A 20063-nucleotide genomic window follows, 5' to 3' on the forward strand; every position below is an offset into this window, starting at 1 on the left:
CTGTTTGTAGACCCTTTATAGTATTGACTGGTCATCAAGTGGAATGGCAACCCGTTGAGTCGAGTCCCCTGTGGCATCGCAGACAAGTTGTACTCATTGGTGTAGAGTGAATCAGATTGACTGCAACATGATGGGAGTTTCATAGATTAGAAGCAGTTACTTACAAACTTTTGCTGAGAGCGATTGCAGTCAGCCAGAGCTGGTCTGTGATCGTTTGGAGACAGGTTGCCTTCCAATAAGCAACCTGTTTAATCATCTTGTGATTGAAACTGTTTCCTTAGAAGTTGAGGGCATTGCACGATCAACCTCTGGGGAACCAGTTGGTTGCTGCTAACTACTTGCATTCGGTCACCAAATGCAAAAGAAAAGAATCAATGCAAACACTGGGCACCCACCAATTTTTCCTAAATGGAATGAGGTTGTAGTCCTGAATGGAAATCTGTGGAAGATTTTTTTGAAACAGCAGAGATGGCGATTGCCCAAAAAGGCCAACTGTTTGCTTTGAAACAGTCAAAGTGGAGAATACACCCAGCTACTCGTGTTGTTACACTGACATGAGTGCATCGGTATTGGATTAAACACCTAACCAAAATATCAGCCAAGTAAATATGGATGGCTAGTTTGTGAATCTCTTGGATGAATATTTGATTCATAGTCAATCGGCCTTTCAGGCCAAATGAACAAATCCACTACAATGACAGCAGTTTCATTTCTGAAGAGTTTCCTTCAATGTTACAAGTGATGGTTGATGATTTTCTGCAGTATATCTACCTGCAGTCACCCTAGCTTGTGCATTCACTTGTATAAGCATTACATTTACAACTTGAAGTGCTTCTTAAATCAAAGCAAAGGTGCCAGCCTCATTTATATCTTACAGATAATAGATGTCTGGCTTTATTAATCTAATACATCACTGATACTCATCAGTACTTTGTACTGTTAGCTTTGTACAGCACTTTTTTTCTTTAAATGAACTTGAAGGTCATCAGAGCTGCCAGGATGTGGCACCACAATAGAAAGAACAGTGCTTTTCATTGTGCTTTTCAAGCTATTCATGTTTTCCATCGAGGTCACAGTGGAAATAAATTTAAATCCATGCCTGTAAACGTTACCGTTATCATGTTTGATGGACAAAAAGCCTAGGCTCGAAAGCCTCAGACAGCTTATTTACCTTTCAGGAAGTTAAGTGAAGTATTGAATGTCACTGTACTTTATGTTAATGCATTTTCCTCCTGACTGCTCAAGGGCTCCCGAGGAGCAGACAAGAGGAAGCCGTTTGGTTTATTAAACTCTGATTAAAAGAAGAACCTTGTTTGTTCAGCTAATTCAGAGACTAATGCATCAACACTGACATCTGATACTCAGTTGAGATAGTAGAAAGCCATACACTCCCACTCCCCGAGGAAAACCAACAAATGCAATTAGATAGGCGCATCACCGCAGCCATAGATCATAAAGCACCTTCTGCCTCGGCGTCGGGCATGATGCACGGCAGAACTGCGGAGGGTAGCATGCAATCAGATGGCTAATTAAAGCTACAATAACATGCAGGGATGAGCGCTCACACCCGGAGATTTATGCTTACAAGACATTAGGCGGCATCTCGTTCACCCCAGTGCTGCGGTGTCACTGCAGAGACAGGAATCTGAGGCAAAACTACAAACATAAAGTGGCTCCTGTTGAGTCTTCCCTGTGAAACAAGTTGATTATGAAAGCCTTAACAGTAAGCTGTGCGTCTTTATCACAGGTTTTACCTCTTTGTCCTTTCCTTCATCATTATAAAAAATTTAAAAAAAAGTAAAGGATACCTGAACAGACAGAACGTCTGTCACATTGTTTGTTTCGTAATGCGTGAGAGGAAGAAGGGGAAAGGACTTTTATGATCTCCATGCAGATTTCTCAGATGGAGACAGAACACGAGCCAAAAGCAGCCCGTTATTGTAATGCAGCTGAAAGAGAGGTTTCTGAATGCGAGACAATTAAACTGGCGTCTGACAGCACTGGGTAGAGTGATAATAAGACGGCCCGACGTCATTTGGGGATGACAGCTGAAAGCTGTTCTGTTGGCTGCCAGGAGTCGTGGATGGAGCAGTCACAGGGTGGACGCTGTTAATGTTTCATTCAGATACGCGAATGGGAAATGGGTTTGTAGCCAGCTGGATAGGTTTCGACTGAATGGATGTACAAGATGTACTCATCCCGTGTTTCATCAGCCTGTCAGCTCAAGGAGAAATTACCACGAGAGTTACAGTGGTCTTTCCCTGCTCCACTCCCACGTCTATCTGTCCTACGTCCAAATATCTTGCAGTTTGTAGTTTATAAGTAAAAGTCCTTTTCGATTGTCGCTCTGAAGTATTTGACTGTTCCTCAAATGACTGTCGTGGTAGACTTCTGACTTGCTAGCTTTACAGCTGTTTCTCCTGTTTGTGCGGTAGCATCTAGCTGGCTAGCAAACCATTCCGCTTCTGTTTTGTTGCTGAACAGCCTCTAGTTGAATTATTACCACTTTTTGGCAGCAGTGGGACATTACACCCTATCAGGCACATCGATTAGCACAGCAAATATATCAATTTTAAGAGAAAAAGTAGTTGCATAACCTATTTGATCAGTTATAATTTAATGATTTTTCAAATACTCAAAAATCCTGCGTGTATCTAGTTGCCAGTGGATATTCCACGCTCTGTTTGCACAGGTAATCCACTTGGTCATATGTTAGTTCGGATCTTCTTGTAAAATTCAGTGGTCAGTGTTCGCCACATCACCTTCATCACCTTCATCACCGTCTTGTCATGTTTGTTATAAACCTCCTGCCTCATTTCTCTTTTATATCCCTCGATTTCTAGATGCAATCCAGACAACGAGGTTGAGTTTTTGTGCCCCACGCAGCAACATCTCAGGTTCCACTGAGGACAAAGAGACAGAAGCAGAGAGGAAGATGAAATCCAAGGACCATGATATGCCGGCCGTAAGTCGTTTACATTACACTTAGTCTAAGTTGACATATTTGTGGTTCTTAAAGGGACTCGAGAGATACCCAGACACTGTCTCAAACTTTACACAGTTTCAAAGATGAAATCCTTTCATTAGCTGCAGAGTTGAAAATGGTCATTGCTTGTTTTTGAGGAATGAGGTAATAAAGTGGTGGCCACACACTAGCATTTTTCCCACTAATGTCACCAGGGAGGCTGTATACTTACCAACTGTTGAGGGTAACGTGTTGTGAAGGAGCTTCTTAGAAATATCTGTTTTTGTTGCAGTTAATTACTTTTGAATTAAGCAGTTACAGTTTTTTAATGCGTTTCTTCAGCGCTGCTAAGCTAGTGAGATGGCAGAAAAGACAGCCTTTTCTTCATGGAAGTATTCACTTTATTTTGAATATATAGTTGAAAGGAGACAATAACTGCATCACAGTGAAATGCAGTGTGCGTGTGTTGAGAAAAATAATGATGGCCGTGCTGCAGCTACAGAGCATCAGTGCCTAGCTTTTAGGTCAGCTGAAACTGTCACTCCAAGGGGGATTAATTAGCTTGTTGCTGATTATGTGGTAGAGGAGAATACATTCAGATGTAGAAGTCCGGTAGGATATACTCCAATCTGACAACATAATCAACATGCACAAGCTAATTATTACCTTTATTTAACCAGTAAGTCCCATTGAGATCAAAGAAATCTGGCCAATATCTACAGCATGATGTGCAGTGTACAGATACTCACACAATCACTTCACTGGTTAAAGTGTGTTTAGAATCAGATGTTTCTGCAGTTAGTCCATGTCCAAGGTGCACAGGAAGAACATTAAAAGAAAAAGAATAACCCAGAAGTACTGTAGACTTTGCTCCCCTCAGCAGGTAAGATCACACAGGCCCAGAGACTGGTCTGCAACCTCGTGGCAACCTCCAGTCATGAGTGAAATTCTCCTCACTTACGTTTCAGAAGGCTTTTTATTTGACAGTTAATAGTCTCTGTTTCTGGTTTGTGTCACACTTTTCACAGTTTCACTACCATTTAGCAAGTAGTTGAGAAGTGCTTGCAGACTAGTTGGCAACTGCTGCAACCACTAGAGACCAAAGCAATTAAAAGGAGGTTACTCCCCAAGCACAGTAAACCTCTTTGCAACTAGTTTCACCTAGAAAGCAACTTCCAGCAGCCAATTGCCAACAAAGTTATTCTTGGTTGCCAGGGGGGTTGTTGACCAAACTCTAGACCTGTGTGACTGAGGTCTTATAGACCTGGGATTGAAATAGTGCTTTTCTTGGCTTACTGACCGCTCCAAGCACCTTTACACTACAAGACACATTCATATGCACTAACGTAGTGCCTTATTACATGTTGTTTAGGTGCTTTAGCACCACATCAGGGGCATTTATAGGGTTAGTATAGTTGCTAAGGGGACACTTTGACACTTTGGGATTGGGATCTATGGCTCCCAGCCGGTCTCCAGGCCTTTGTGACTCTGTAACATTACCGACTGTTTTATAATGTTGCAAATAACTTTTAAAAGTAAGCTTTCTCAAAACTGTAGGTATCTACATATGAATAACTAAATTTGCTACTGAGCTAAAAAAGAGAGAAGCTTAAACACCACTTTGCTTTGCAAAAAGTTAACTTAGTCATGAGGGCTATATTTAAAGTTTTTTCCTGGTATCTTCTCTGTGCAAAAACCAGACTGCATAATAGCGCTCGTATGGCTTTGAAGGCGCGTCATGTCTCTGTTTTAAAATGACTTTTTTGTTGTCCGTGAATAGGAAAGAGCCTTGCGAGTGTGCACGTACTCAGGCAGCAGCAGCGACACTGAGACTGAACCCGAGGGGACGGGAAGCACTTTGGGCTCGCCGCAAAAGACCCTGATCAACAGAGCTAAGAGGAATGACTCAGGTGTGGTTGAAAGTTGTAGTCGCTGAATCTTTCATGAAGCTTCCTCAGTCGTTATCTTTTGTAGAAGTTGGATCAAGTTTAACAAAAAATGCCTTTTTTGTGAATCTGTTTCCTGTGTTTCTAGTCGAGCAGAATGAGGACACCCTGAAGAGAAGAAGTGTGGAAAAATCCTTGTCAATCATGGACTACTACCAACACGACATGTTCTCGCACCTGGAGAAGGACAGCAGGAAGATTTCGCAGTACAACCTGCTGCACAAGGAGTCGGCCCTTGATGGAAAAGCTGGAGACAGGCTCAGTGTGAGTATTCAAACTCCTCATTGTTTCCCCGCTAATCAGATTCGCTCATTAACAGCTGTTTTACAGGCTTGCTGCCGATTCCCATCAAGCATTTTATTCGTGTTAAACTTACCTGTCAAGGAAGCCGTCCAGTAGGTCACTTTCTAAGTGTTTAAATTTAGCGGGTGAATGTTCTGTATATTAATAGTTATTATTGATTGGTAGGCCTCAGAATACCATTAGAAAGAGAAAATGCACTACGCCCTGTGTTTGTTGTTTTAGGATAAATCAATTGGCTCTTAGCGTAGCCCAAAAAGAGGCACTTTAAAGTGTTAAAAGCCATGCAGCTCCCAGATGTATGCTTCTTTATGCAGCATAAAGAGGATGAGTATTGAGTCAGAAAAACGGCGCCTGACCTCAATGAAAGTCTTCCCAGGATGGAAGATGCATAATTTCGCTTTCCTTGCAGCGGAGGCAGAGGGAGGAAGAATAAATTGGACCGTTAGGATTCTCGTATGTCGCAAACTTCGGCAAGGAGACTCCTCAGATGGTCAGACTCCCGAAGCACAAGAGCTCTTTCAAAGTCACTAAAAATCCAAGGTTTTTCTTTTTTCTTCCCGCTGGAGTTGTTTGCGCTCCCAAGGTTTTTCTCTTCGGCCGTTTGGAATCGTTTACAGATTTTCACGGAAAAAATCCGCCTAATTGCTTTCGATCGCCTCACCCTCTTGTGTCAGCGGGTATTTGCCTACAAGTATTTAACGCTGCTGAATGACAAATTAGAATCAGAGACCATGAAATGGCCTGCAGCCTGCAATATGCCGGCTCTGTGGGACAAACTCTCTTACAGTGCGCCTGCCCCAGCAGCAGCAGCCCTGATATAAAAATCCATAATTTAAAAAAAAAAAGGCCTGAGTCAGCACGACTTTTTAAGAAAAACTATTGTCTATTAGAGATGGGGGAGAAAAATCTCAATTTATGGTGTGGGCTGGTTCTCGACCTCTGAAGTCATCTTGGAATTTAAAATGAGATCAGATCGAATCTATTTGTAATCATTTACACCCACAAATTAGAAAAAATAAACATTTTTTCAAATTTAGATCTCATTCCCACCATTAAACAGTCAAGTTTTGTTGTGCACATGCAGCCTCCATCTGAACCATGCTGCAGATTATTATGACAAATTGCGCTGGGTGTAGGTGATGCAGTGAGTCCAGGGTGATTCAGCAAGTAAACACACACCCGAGTGTCCTGAGAGCAGCACTCGAGCACAAATGAATCCCCCTAAGCTCCAAGGTCAGTTTGCTGACTCTGCCAAGTCAAGCAAAAGCAGCGTTTCGATCAAGTATTACATTATTGTACAGAGGCCGATTCGCCATTTAACAAAGCAAAGTTCAGCGACTCCACTCGAACTACAAGCGAGGAAACGGGAAGAGAGAGATTTCTGATTCCGATCCGAGTCCCGGTGGACAGGCAAAGCATTGAACGGGAAGTTTTTGAAGTGGCGCTGTGCGGCCAAGCTGCAAGCACAGCTCCATTAGCCCACACGCAACGGACTCAAACAGGACAAGCAAGGCTGTGTTTGTCTCATCCTCAGACCTGCCTGTCATGTAATTGGATGCGCAAGGCTACGTTTCCCAGTTGAGCGTTGGCTTGCAACACTTACAGGGACTGCTGCAATAATGTGAGGTCAGAAGTTCAACCCCTGAAACACCCAAGAAGCACGCCTTGTCAGAGTGAAACCCGTGAAAACTTGCTGTCATAAAGCTGCTCAACTTTCTTTAAAAAGCTGCTTAGTATTGTTTCACAGCTGTGAGATTATATTAGTCTGTGGATGTGCCTAATTCTAATATTCACGTGTTTTTGAGCACGTACTTTAGGACCAAAGCTGCAATGGCCCCAAATGCAGTTTATCAATAGGCCTACATTTTACAGTAATACAGCGATAATGAGTGTTAGCTGCTACCACTTGGGAGTAATGGCTTTGTGTGTCGTAGCATTGGAGGTTTATGAACTGATCCAAGAGATTAAAGAAACAGCTTCCTCAATAATATATCGATGTTTAGCTGACACTGTCATGAGGAGTAATTTACTTGTAGACCACTTTGCAGGTTTCTAACTCTAATTTCAAGACACTTTGCTTTTGGTATGAAATGTGTCGTATTTTTCTGCTATTCGTATTATGGTAGTCACGTTTACTGCAAAAAGTTCAAATAAAGCAGCAACTTCCACACATGAATAACAAAAACAACGACATTTCAGAAACTGCAGTTTCTCTACTGGCTCTGAAAATGACTCGTTCCCCATAGACTTCCAGTTTTACAGAGGAAATAAACAACTTTCCACCCAGCAGCTAAAAACTGTTTTTATGGTTTTAACCAATTTTCCCCCAATTTAAGAGCCTGGCTGCTTTCACTGGAAGGTGGGTGCCAACACAAGTATCCACACCTGTCTGCTAGGCTAACCAAATAATGTGACGAATGATATCTGTTCCTGCTACCTTTACATTACATCTCAAGTCCCGTTTCTCACAAGGTAAAGCTGGTTGTTGTTAATCCAAAGGTTAGTAGTTTGCATGTCACACTGTCCTTGAGCGAGATACTGACCCCAAGTTGGTCCCAGTTTAGAACTCCTCGAACGAATGTTAGACAAAGTGCTTAAAGTACTTGTAATACCTGTTTCTTAGTACGCCTTTAGTACCAACTGAGTTTGATTATGTCTATTGCTACAAGACAGGATGGATCTATGCATGCGTGGGCCCTGTGATTGGCTGGTACTGACTAGGTATTTGGATTAATGAGCAGTTAAACACACGTACCTAATGAAGTCACCGGTGAGTGGAAGTAACAGTCCATGTAAAATGTGACTTTTCAAACCCAGGGAGACAAATCCAGATGAAGAGGAAGTCTGATTAGCTTTAATAAAAGGTAAAAGGTGTTTCAAATGCAACAACAGCACACCTGAGTTTGTCTAAACTTTTTCTTAGGTACAAATAGTATTGTAAACTTACAGTTTTTAGACAAAGCACCAATAAAAAAACCAAAATACAAATAAAAAAGAGCAGCTGTAAAATTTAACCTGTAAAGTTTGACTCCACCTTACTACTGCTGCATAGTAAATTTACTTACTCCGATGGGAACCCACTTACTGAAGCATCCTATCGCACTGTGTACGTTTGCTGTGATTTTACTAGCAGCTAATTCCACTGATTTCAAACTTCTGCGTTAAAATAAGCATTCGTGTCAACAATAACCTTATTCGTCAGCCGTGAACCGGCCGTAATGATGGATGACTGCTTCTGAACCCATTTACCCCGCATTATTCCTCTGAAAAAGACAATCTATCCGAGTGTCATCACCTCCTCACCCCTGGCTGTGCATGTCCACACCTGTGCGGCCGCTCTCCTTTTGTCGTGGCTCGGGAGCATTTGACTGTCACCGGCTTTAGTTTGGGGAAGTTTGGTGGCTGGTAGCGGGCCTGTGTCAGAGCCCCGTGATTTAAGCGCCTTTAATAACCTTTCACAAACACTCAGGAGAGTGATGTAAAGCTCAGCGGCTCCCATCAGGGCCCTCACAGCCCGTGCTGGCCTCCCATTCATCATCCTGACAGCACCTGACAGCCCCGCTAACGGCGCCCCCCGCCCCCTTCTCCTTTCTATCCTCTCCTTCCTCCCAGTCTCTCTTTCTCCCACGTGTCTTTGCCTGTCTTCCCCTTCAGTTTTGCCCCTCTCTATTTCTGTCTCCCATACAACTCTCTTTGTCTTTCTTCCCAGTTGACTTTGCCCGCTTTCGCTCTAAACAGGTTTCCTTTGTCTCCTTCTGTCTTGTCTTTGTCCTCCTTGAATGAACTTTTGTGCTTTTATTGCTTTTCCTGCTTACTCATTACTTTCCCCCCTTTTTTTCCACGCTTTGTCTGGGATATTGCTGCAGGAAAACAGCATCAGAACTTGTGCCAAGGTGTGGCATTGGTGATATTCCTGTGGCCCAGGTCCAAACAAAACCCTTCTGTGTAGCACAAATCAGCAGACTCCTCAAGTGTTGAACAGCTTGTTACCTTGGGCAGTAATTACATGGTGAGGGTTAGGGGAACATTTCAGTTGACATGCAGTTTGAAATAAGGCCGCTAGATAACCAAAACTGCATCAGTGTACAAATAAATATCAGCAGCAGGAATATGCACTTCCCCCTGTGTCACTGTCAGGCTGATAGCATCGCCAGAGTCAGATGGAAAAGACCCCGAAATAGAAAGCGAGAAGCCGCCATTGCATTTTCACCACACTGGCCCGCGATCAAATTACTCGCGCAGTGGTGACAGCAAAGACAACACATAGCCTGAGACAATAAATAAGTTATATTAGCATTTCCCCTCCCACCACCACTGTTGTCCTCATTGTAAAGTAACCCAGACGCTACGATCACACGATGCACGGACACGAAGTTGCTGAAATTCTGTCAGCAACAATAGAAAATGAGTTTTCCAATTACTTCTCCCTCCAAACTTTTCTCAAACCTGACACTGACCAAACTTGTGATTTGTTGCCTCCTTTCAGCACAGTTCACACTGAATACACTTTCACGTCATTGAAACTGGCCATGAATAGTTTCTAATAACCATTCAACACCCAGCTTGATGTCTGTCCACAGCTGCTCTGATTTTCTTGCAGATAACATGGGAAAAAAATTGTTTTGTTAGTATTAACACAAATCTCGCTTCATAATGCCTCCATGTGCTGAATACAGATCTGCTTCTATTAATTTTTTTTCTCATCACATCCTTTTGGCAAACTTAAATGCCAGCAGTGGACTTGTTGCTTTATTTTGAGGATGAACAAATAACATCTATGTCAAAGTCCTTGAGCTCTCAATCTTGGCTCGTGGTGACAGGAAGGTTTGCTAATTGGTTTGCAGTGCAGATAATAATATCTGTCATCTTATTGCAAATTATATCTTTAATAAACCAGTCAAAAGAAGCAAGGCAATCCTCCATATACATTCATGTTAAAAATACATACTATTCAGGAGAAATAAACATGTTTGCAGCCTGTTACGAAACTAAACTAAACTAGATGAGTGCTCCTTTAAGCCACTCATTTTAATTGTATTAAGGTTCAAAGTTATGCAGTATTAAAGCATCATCTACGTATAAATATATAATGATGAACCATGAATGTACATACCAGCATAGACATACGTTTGACACTCACTGATATGTCAGTAAATGGCAATCGTTGCAATTTTCAACCTCAGAGTTTACTTCTGGACCAACTGATTTGCATCAGCTGCTTTATTAAATAGAAAAACAAGAATAATATAGTTAGAAATATGCACTGGTTAGTGTGTAATTATGTTTTCTAACAAACTGCAACTGCAGACTCAAGATATGAGGCGTCATGCCAATGTTTTATTATATGAGAACGTGTCCTCTCCACCAAAGAAGCAGAAATGCAAAGGAAAGAGAAAACGCAAACAACATTTTAATAAAATGTTATCCTCGATCTCCTGAACACTAACATGCAAAAATGTGGATAAATATACTCATTTATTCCTGATACTGTTATTATCAGCACATTAGACATGTGATGCTCCTGTCTCTGGACATCTGACAATGAGCTCGCTAAACAGCAGCAACAGCTGGTTATAAGCTAACATTATGCCAGCTAATGTTAGGCTTGAGAGTCCTAAAAACCACACTTTCCCTCTGATAACAGTTTGATTACATTCTCAAATCCTTGGTGAGTTTATTCACTAAGTGTCTAAGTCCAATCCAATAGAAGACAGTTTCACTAATGTCAGATAATAGAAGCTAACGGTGGCTAATAGAGGCTAACAGCAGCTAACAGAGGCTAACAGCGGCAAAAACAGCTGCACTTACTGACAGAAAAGTTCACACGCCCTAAATAAGCTCATCTCAGCATCACTGTCACTAGACAGAAAATTCTTCATTGTCAATATCCCAGCATAACAAAATTACTGATAATAAATACTATATTTAAACATAGCTTACTGACTAATTAACAGATACATGAGGGTTGTAATGGTATGATGCTGAGCACTTTACATGAGTTTTTTTGCATAATATAAAATCCACATAAGGAGGTGAAACTGCACATGAGGTTCATGCATAGTTACTGTGGGGTCGTGTTAAGACTGGGAGGAAGCTGTGTTTCGGTCGGTCTGTATGTGTTTGGATAGTTTTAAAGCACCTGCCATATTCATAGGAGCCTGAACAGAGATCGGGGTGATCGTGGCTCAAGAGTTGGGAGTTCACCTTGTAATTGGAAGGTTGCTGGTTCGAGCCCCGGCTTTGGGCAAGACACTTCACCCTGTTGCCCACTGGTGGTGGTCAGAGGGCCCGGTGGCGCCAGTGTCCGGCAGCCTCGCCCCTGTCAGGGTGGCTGTGGCTACAATGTAGCTTGCTATCACCAGTGTGTGAATGGGTGGATGACTGGTTGTGTAAAGCGCTTTGGGGTCCTTAGCTATACAAATACAGGCCACAGACCATTGTCCGAGGGGTGTGTTGTCTTCATGGTTTTGCTTGGCCCTCTTTATGATTTTGTTTTTGTTTGTGCTGCTTTCACAACATGCTTGTGTCACCTTTGGTGCAGCTACCATACAAGGCTGTCATGCAGGCATTGAGAATGCTCTCTGTTGTGCATGTGTAGAAGGTGATGAGCAGCTGTTGGAACGGTTTGGCTCTCATCAGCCTCCTTAGAAGGTAAAGTCATTGTTTTGCCTGACCTGTGGCTGCTGATGTGTTCTCATTCCAGGAAAGGCGACCCCCCCGCTCCCCTCCCCGGGAACTCCAAGATGGCAACTGTTACTAGCTCCATCTTTTATTTACAGAGTGTCGCTATTACAATTTTGGTCATTAAAAGCTACTAAGTATAGCAGTGTGCATACAATTAGTTTGACTTCATGAGAAATCTGAAGGATTACAGATCTAAAGCATAGACGTGTAACATCTGTACGACTCAGAATATTAACGTAAAAAGGGAAAAATACATAACAGCAGGGGAAAACGAGAAAATGTTTCTTGCTTGAGCCTTAATAAAAGACCCTTTCACTCAGCTTTTGTAGCAAGCAGGTCTGCTGAATTTGAGTTTAGACATCCTATTACTGGCATGTGATGCAGAACCAATTGCTGATTCGGGCCCTCGTGTTTTCAAGAAGGAAGCTCTCACTGAGACGTCCGCCTGGAGCCTGAGTTATGTGTGGAGCCATCATTTTGGCTGCGCCCGCAGGTGGTACAGAGACCTGCACCGGGAAGCTTCGATCTGCTGGTAATTGTGTTCCTCCGAAATCAAACCCAATCAGCGATAGCACAGCCAACCACCCTTTCTTTTCTCTCCTCTTGTTTCTGACGAATGGAGGCTGGCTGAGAGAATCAGCATCTGAAGACTGTTTTTCACTGTCGCACAGCTAATCACAGATTCACGTTGTGCACTCTTTTTTTTGTCCCGAGGCGGTTTAACGACAGGTCTTTTCTTTTTTGTACAGCTGACAAAAATCTGACACAAAAATAGGAAAGCTGTGAAAAAGCACGCGTGGGTGTCGAATTAAAACTCGTCCGGTCTAATCTGCATTCAGCACCTGTTTTTAATTTGGAAGTTAACCTCCGCACCTGCAAAAAAAAAGAAAAAAGAAAAAAAGCTGCTCCTGTGTGTCAGATGTGAGTCACACGTCACCTCTGGGCACATTTTTCCTTTAATATTTCTTTTGATTCCGGCCTCTTTACAAATTTATGATGACTCCGCCTCCCAACAAAGGTCACCGTGCAGATTAATGGGCCTCGATGGGATGTTAGGGTTTTGTGTTGATTCGGCATCGGTCACAATATGAGGTGATTACTTTCATTTTTAGCCTTCCTGTTTAACTTTTCAGGCATTTTCTTTTACATTTGCATGTTTAAAACTCTTCCAGGATTTGATGCTCATATGAGACCTGCTGCATTTAGAGGCAAATGATTTCCTCTCTTCCCTCTCAATCCTTTCCTCATCATGACATAGTTTACACCTGGGTTGGCACGTGAATGTAATTAGGTTGTTAGTAAGAGAAACTGAGTAGAGCAGGGCGATATGGCCAAAAATATTTATCACGATATATATTTGAAAATTTGCGATAACGATATAACTGACGATATAATTGATGCGAGACAAAATACAACTCCACAACATTACTAGCGCAAAAAGACAACCTTCCATTTATTTTCACTTAAACAAGAAGCTGGTTTTTATGTACATTAAAGCTTTATAAAAATGTAACAGTGCAAATGCAAATTCCTTGCTGAAAGTTTAACCAAAAGGCATTTCCAGTAGAAATGGGCTGACATATCCTGAGCATAACCATGTATAATATCCACTGAAGTTAAAAAGGGGTGCTTTGCAACATTAAACTGCAGTGTGCAGTACGCATTTTTCGGACCATAAGGTGCACGGGATTATAAGGCACATTAAGCGAAACAAAGCAGTCAGATAAATCAAACTTTATTAAACTCATTCTTCTTGCTTCCTCCACTTCTGTACCATTGATTCATTAATGCTGTATTCTATCACAGCTGCTCTGTTCCCATGTTGTTGCAGTATTGTGGATGGATTATCTCAGTTGTTCTGACTGAAGTTTGGTCCGTTTACAGCATCCTGCCATGCGATTGCATTTGTCTCTAACCATGAGGAACCTTCACGTTAACTTTTATAAGTGGAAAAGTGTTAGTGTTGGTCCTCCAGCTTCACCGTTTATGTTATGCTAACATAGCTGTGTCGCTAGCGATCACGTAGCACATCATTATATACCAGCTAGCCCAACTTCAGTAACCCTACAAACGTCACTGCTGTTTAGTTTTCCGTCTTCATTTATGTTGGAAGTGATAGCAGAGCTGTACGTTTGAATTTTTTCAGAAATCTCTCAGCCAGAACATGCAATATCCTGCTTAGGTAACTAGCGAAACTAGCAAGATAACTTCCGCTAGCTTCCTGCTAACTTCTAACTCCGTTAAATGTAATAACTTTTGTTTTCATGGATGCCTGGAAGTTAAACTTTATAGTTACACCTGGTAAAGCAGCAATGCTGATCGTTTTATTAAAGATGAAAGATTTAGACAGTTTTTAACTCTCAGTGATGCTGCAGTGTTGTTTGACCTGAAGTTATGGAGTTTAGGACCCAGATTACTGCCAGATTTAAGAGCATTTTAGTCCGAAAAAATACGACAATAATGACGGCCGCTTGCATGTTCTGCAAAAAAAAAAAAAAAAAAAAAAAAAAAAAAAGTGCTTTGTTGTGTATCTGACGGACAAACACCAAACCAGTTCCATATCACGGAAGTTGCACCATTTTTACAAACCAATTCTGGTTCATCTGTTTCACTCAACAATCGGCCATGTGCGTATGAAAACAAAGACACTGCGCATGCGCATTTTACTCCCATTGTATCGCGATATTTCATTTTCCTATCGTTGCCTAACATTATACCGGTATTACCGTGAACGGTATAATATGGCCCAGCCCTAAAACTGAGAAGACTTCACTAATGTTTCACTATAGAGCAGTGACACCCCTGTATCGAGCACGAACAGCCTGCTATGTCTCACAGAAAGAAATCCAGTTTCAGCGGTATGTCATTTAGTCAGTAAGCTGTCACTGCATACATCTACAGAAGCACCACATCACCAAACGTGGAATATTTTGATAAGATAAGAGATAAGGCTACTTGATAAGGAGAAAAACATCCTAGATCAGGCTGCAGCAGGAAATAGAAGAAACCCTAAATGGGCACACTTCAATTACATACAGACCTTAGAATGAATTAAAAATATAAATAATAAAAAAAGAAATTAAAATAAGCTGTTCAATCAGTGGTTTAACAGACAACAGGACTAATTAATTAATTAACAGCTGTGCTTACATAAAGGGACACTGTACTTCCTGCTACAGTTCAAAATCACGTGACTTCAGCTTCTTGTACATTGATGCTATGAGCCTGCTCCTGCTCTGTGGCTGGAAATGTCAACCCTGTGGACCAGACTAACAGCAACAGGCTCATGTGAAACTTTCACCCTACAGTATATTAATTAGGCTGGGATATAGCAGTATTATGAACATAGACATTTTTACAGAGTAAACAAAAAAGGTGAGCTAATGTCTCCTTAGGTCGCCCACTTTTACATACTGTTAAATCAGAAATAACCAAATTAAACTTTTCTCGTTGTGGCCTCTTTGATAAAAAGGAGAAATTCCTTGCTTTATGACTTATTCGATCAAACCCTTTTGGTTTTTATTTAGGTGGAACTTTTGTAATAGAGGCTGTAAAAGCATGTATTTATGGCTAAGTAAGACAAATGTGATTACGTTTTCAGTGTGATAAGAGGCAGATGAGACCTTCATATTAAGGGGAACTTTTAAAGATCTCTGTGTGTGCGTGACCCTTGCAGTAAGAGTTTGCACGGGCCAAATTGTGCTAATAAAGTTCAGTGGTGTATGTGTTTGTGCTCCTTGTGTGAAGTAGTTCTGGATTTATGTCCGAAGGGAGCTACAGCTCGCAGCTAAATGCTAAACGGTCCAGGTTTGGAGGGTCCCTAGAGGTTGTCCAGCCCCTGCAGCTACTCCTCTGTGTACTTACCCCTGCAAAAAGCACCTATGAAGATAGCTGCTGTGCTCCCAGGCTCGATTTGTTGCAGAAATAAAGTTGTTTACAGCCTCTGAGGAGGTGTTTTGATGCTGAGGGGTACAGTAACTAGCTTGTTAAAGTGTCTTTTGAGACACGCATTAAAAAGATACTGGGAAGCAGGTACATTATGAATAAGAACAGACTATTTTTAGGTGTATGTGTTGTGTTGCTTTCCCTCTGAAGGGATTATTTTACTCTGTGATTGAGTGGCAATGGGTCATATGACAGTGAAGCAGACGGCTAATGCATGCTTTTACAGTTTTTGTAGCTGAGTTAGCTAAAGGTGTGTTTCTTGGTCTGGCACATTTTGGCATCAGCTAAGAGATGAAACCACTCCTGCTAATTGAAGCAGTGTCAACAAACAGCAGCTTTTTTACTAATGTATTCCTACAAAGCAGATGGTCAGAGGTAATGCAAAAGAAATAATAACGTTGAATGGCACAGTTAATGTAGCAGGAAGAGTGCCGAGGGGACCAAATTCCCTGCGATGAATGCCTGCCAGCACCCAAGACGTACATTTGGTTGTTGAGCGTGAAAAAATCTCAATATAGATCACTGTCGTACTCACTGTTGTTAGAGTAGAGACAGGGCAGCGCAAAAGTTCACACTGCAGCATTTACCGTAACATGAACTAGCGTGTATTTGCTCTTCATTAACAGACGTTCCTTTCTCTCTGCAGAAGGAGATTCCCATGGAGAAGATGCCCGTCAGCGCAAGCCAGCCGCGCTCTCTCGACTTCTCTTTGGAGTCCTTAAACAAGCTGAATCAGAGCAGCTCCAGCAGCCTGTACCCGGACACGGGCTCGGGCGGCCGCAGAGCTGACTGCCACGCCGACGGGGGGAAGAGCGGGGAGAGCTGCTTCAAAGGAGACGAGGCCTCGTCCTCCTCCAGTTTCACGAGCAGGCCCGGGGTGGATCCCGTGGGCTCCCTTAGCGACTCGCTGTACGACAGCTTCTCTTCCTGCACCAGCCAGGGATCCAACGAAGTCTGAAAAAGCAGGGCTGTAGAGATGGAGTCCAGTTTTCAAGACATTTCTCTTACGTCTTTGGACTCCTCAAGTCTTTCTTTGGGTTTCAGATTCTGTCCTTCTTATTGGAAATCATGCCTTGATTGGCTGGAGGTTGAACGACACAGTGAACCTATGGAGTGGATTTTTGGGTAGATTACATCTGTTTTTCTAGGGGATTACCCCTAACAGGGTTGGGCGATACATTAACATTTTCTGCCACATCTCCACAACTAATTATTTTGGCAAACTGAGGTACACCTTAGCATCTTAAAGCAGCCATTCCCAAATTAAAAATATATATTAATAAAAAAACTATCAATTTGAAGTGGCATCTTTTTGGAAAGCCGACATTTTAAAAAGTTTGTATTTATTTATTGTAAACGCCCAAACTTTGGGAACCACAGATGGGATAACAGCAACTCTATTAAACAATTAGGGTAGAAAACCAGGAACATTTGGCATGTCAGTGAAAAACTTTGATATCTGTGTACAGCTTTCCACTCTTGCTCATAAAACCTCCAGAAAGTAAGGAGCTATTGCACTTTAGAGTTAATTATTTACAGCGACATTATAAAAGGTGGATGTACTTCCGAGTATAACAAAAGAAATAAAGAAATAAAGCCAACGCAGAAGTGCCTTAAACCTCCATTATTCTTTAATAACCACCAGAAAGACTTGTTGTCTATGGGAAAATAACCCAGAGACAACATAAGTAAACACTTTTGTGATGAGTTTATTAGCTCACTTGCTTAATTTGGGTCATACTCAGTAAATATTTAAGTCCATTCTGTACATTCTCGTCAACTGCAGTTTAAAAACATCGGAAGTTTGAACTTCTGAAACCAATGGGTGATGTTACCATAGCCACGTCCATCTTTTATACTGTCTACGGTTGCAACGCAGAAAACTAGCAAACTAAAACGCCAAAAATCTCCCGCAATAATACAACCGCCAATCATCTGAGCCGGTCACTGTCCTATCGCCCAGCCCTAAACACTAGTTTGTGTTTATTTTCTTCTTTTTTCTCAGCCTTGCAAAAATGTCTTGGTTTTGGTTTGGATCTGCTCTTGATTTCCTCTCAACCTTCAGCTAATCTTGGAAAGGACTTGTCTCAGTTACAGCCCTGCCATGAAAGGACGAGTGCCGGTCCTCTCTGCCTACAACAGGAAGCACTTAGAGGAGCTACAGACGCGAGGATGAATCCTCAACCTAAAAAAGAAAAGAAAAAAAAACAGGACTTTTAAAGGTTTGGCTTGGGTGTGGTGGACTGGACAGCAATACACGTTTGTATCATTAGTGACCACCCCTCCTCCTCTTCCTCCCACCATGCTGGCGTACTTCTTATCATTGCACTGTAACAAATACTGTACAAAGATGTGTAAAATAAAAGAAAACATGACAAGCAGAATGGGCAATATTTGCATAAAACTCCATTTTTGAAACTCTCTTAAAACCCAAGGTGTCATTTTATGGATTGCTGCTATGTACAACGCCCATTGAAAAGTTACCCCCCCCCCCCCCCCCCCCCACCTGATCCATCTTTGTCTACTCTCTTGAAGCAATATTTTTCAAAGAAATAATTAAAGTTTTCTTTATTTTTTAGTCATTTTTTTATCATCTTGTTGTGTTTTTCCTTAAGCAGTTAAACACCCAGTGGTGGCAAACTATCTCCGCAGCTTCTCTAACGAGGACGTTTCCACATGGTACATGAATTAATGAGACCAGGTACAGATAAAACAAGCAAACATAAGGTGTCGTCGCCCGTAGCTCAGGGAACATACTGGACTAAAGTCGATTGTAAAAATGAAAACGCAGCCATCGGGAAAGCGTAGACAAATGGCTCTCCAAGCATCCAAACGTAGTCTCATGTAGCATAACACACCCAAACTCTCCAAAACCTCAGCTTTCCTCTCGTGGCTGTATATTATGTTGTATATATTAAAAAAATATAAGTTAATATCAGAACGGGCATTGCTGATCGATATATATGCAAGTAAGAACAAAAAGAAAGTAAAAAGATGTAAATTGTTTGCCAATCGTTCATCCTGTTTTATGTCTGCTGTTTGGCGTCTTGTGTTTTCTTTCGGGGGTTCTTCTTCTTGTTTTTAAAAAAAGTAAAAATATTATTTTGATCAATAAGAGCTCACGCTAAAATGTTTTTTATCACTTTATTTTAAAAGACATATTTGAACTTTAGGAGGACTTATGCCAAATTTCTCTCTGGAATTTGACCAGCTGGTGCTAATCAACAGAGCCGACTGTGTGTTTTCGATTTTTCTATGAAACTGTTAATATTGTATGAAGAGAGTCTGAAGAGGACTTGTGTATTTTTCTAGATGTCCAGTATTTATACCCACATTTTGTACTGTCAGACTGTAGTGTGATTGTCATGCTTCACCTCTTTCCTTAAACCTTCCTTTGTAAAGAGAAAGTTACCAGCAGTGTTACTTTGGTAATTAATATTATTGTTATTATTATTATTACTGTGTGCAATTTGTCTGTTACACTAGACTTTAATGCTATATTTTATGTAACTATTTCCTAAATAAATACGAGAAACTATTTCCTATTTCAACCTGAGCTGCAGGATGTCTGTGTGTTTTTCTGAGCAATATAGTGAAGGAGGTGCTACGTGCACCTTCATGTACCTTCATGCACCTTCATGCACGGTGATTCATTTGACCTTTCTTTGAGTGTGAAAATCCAGGTTTGGAGAAAGCCCTCCCTAAAATGTTTCATGGCGTGTAATCACCGCTTCCCCCTCACAATCTGTCAGCAGGGGCTGAAGCTCAAGCTCTCGCTGCAGAGGGATTTATAACCATTAGTCCCCTGATGGGCAATTATACGCATATAAATAAACGCAATTAGTTTAAGCACGCTTGGAAGATTTCTCTTTCTCTGTGTCTGCCTCTTAAGCATAGGCTTGTAGGTTATTTGATCAGCACGCGAGCAGATTTAAAGTCGAGGTTAAGTAGTATGCTTTCTTTTTTTCTTTTGTTCTGTGCACCTCCTCAAGGTGAATCGCACTGTAAAGAACTGACAGTATTAGACCAATAACCCCTGTGAGCAGCATCTGGTGACTGTGGGAAGGAAGAACTCCCTTTTAACGGGAAGAGATCTCCAGCTGACCAAGTTTTAAGGAAGTGGAAGCAACTGGTAGAGGATTAGGAGAAAGCGAAGAGAGGAAAAAATAAGAGAGACATAAGTGCACTGATTTATTATTAGAAAAGACTGTATTAAAATC

The 20063-nt window shown here is 41.6% G+C and overlaps 1 protein-coding gene across 10 annotated transcripts in view; it reads left to right on the forward strand.

Moving 5' to 3' along the window:
• Window positions 1-19399, forward strand: part of LOC120746080 (nck-associated protein 5-like) — a 176747-nt gene extending 157348 nt beyond the window's left edge. For all 10 annotated transcript variants that reach the window (XM_040051335.1, XM_040051333.1, XM_040051334.1 and 7 more), the window contains 4 exons: window positions 2844-2965; window positions 4746-4875; window positions 5000-5175; window positions 16490-19399. In XM_040051335.1, coding sequence (XP_039907269.1) covers window positions 2844-2965; window positions 4746-4875; window positions 5000-5175; window positions 16490-16801 — 740 coding nt within the window. In that variant the 3' untranslated portion in view covers window positions 16802-19399. The remainder of the gene's footprint in view (window positions 1-2843; window positions 2966-4745; window positions 4876-4999; window positions 5176-16489) is intronic.
• Window positions 19400-20063: the final 664 nt, after the last annotated feature.

Source organism: Simochromis diagramma, unplaced genomic scaffold, assembly GCF_900408965.1.
Source record: "Simochromis diagramma unplaced genomic scaffold, fSimDia1.1 OVJJ01000107.1, whole genome shotgun sequence".
Lineage (NCBI taxonomy): Eukaryota > Metazoa > Chordata > Actinopteri > Cichliformes > Cichlidae > Simochromis > Simochromis diagramma.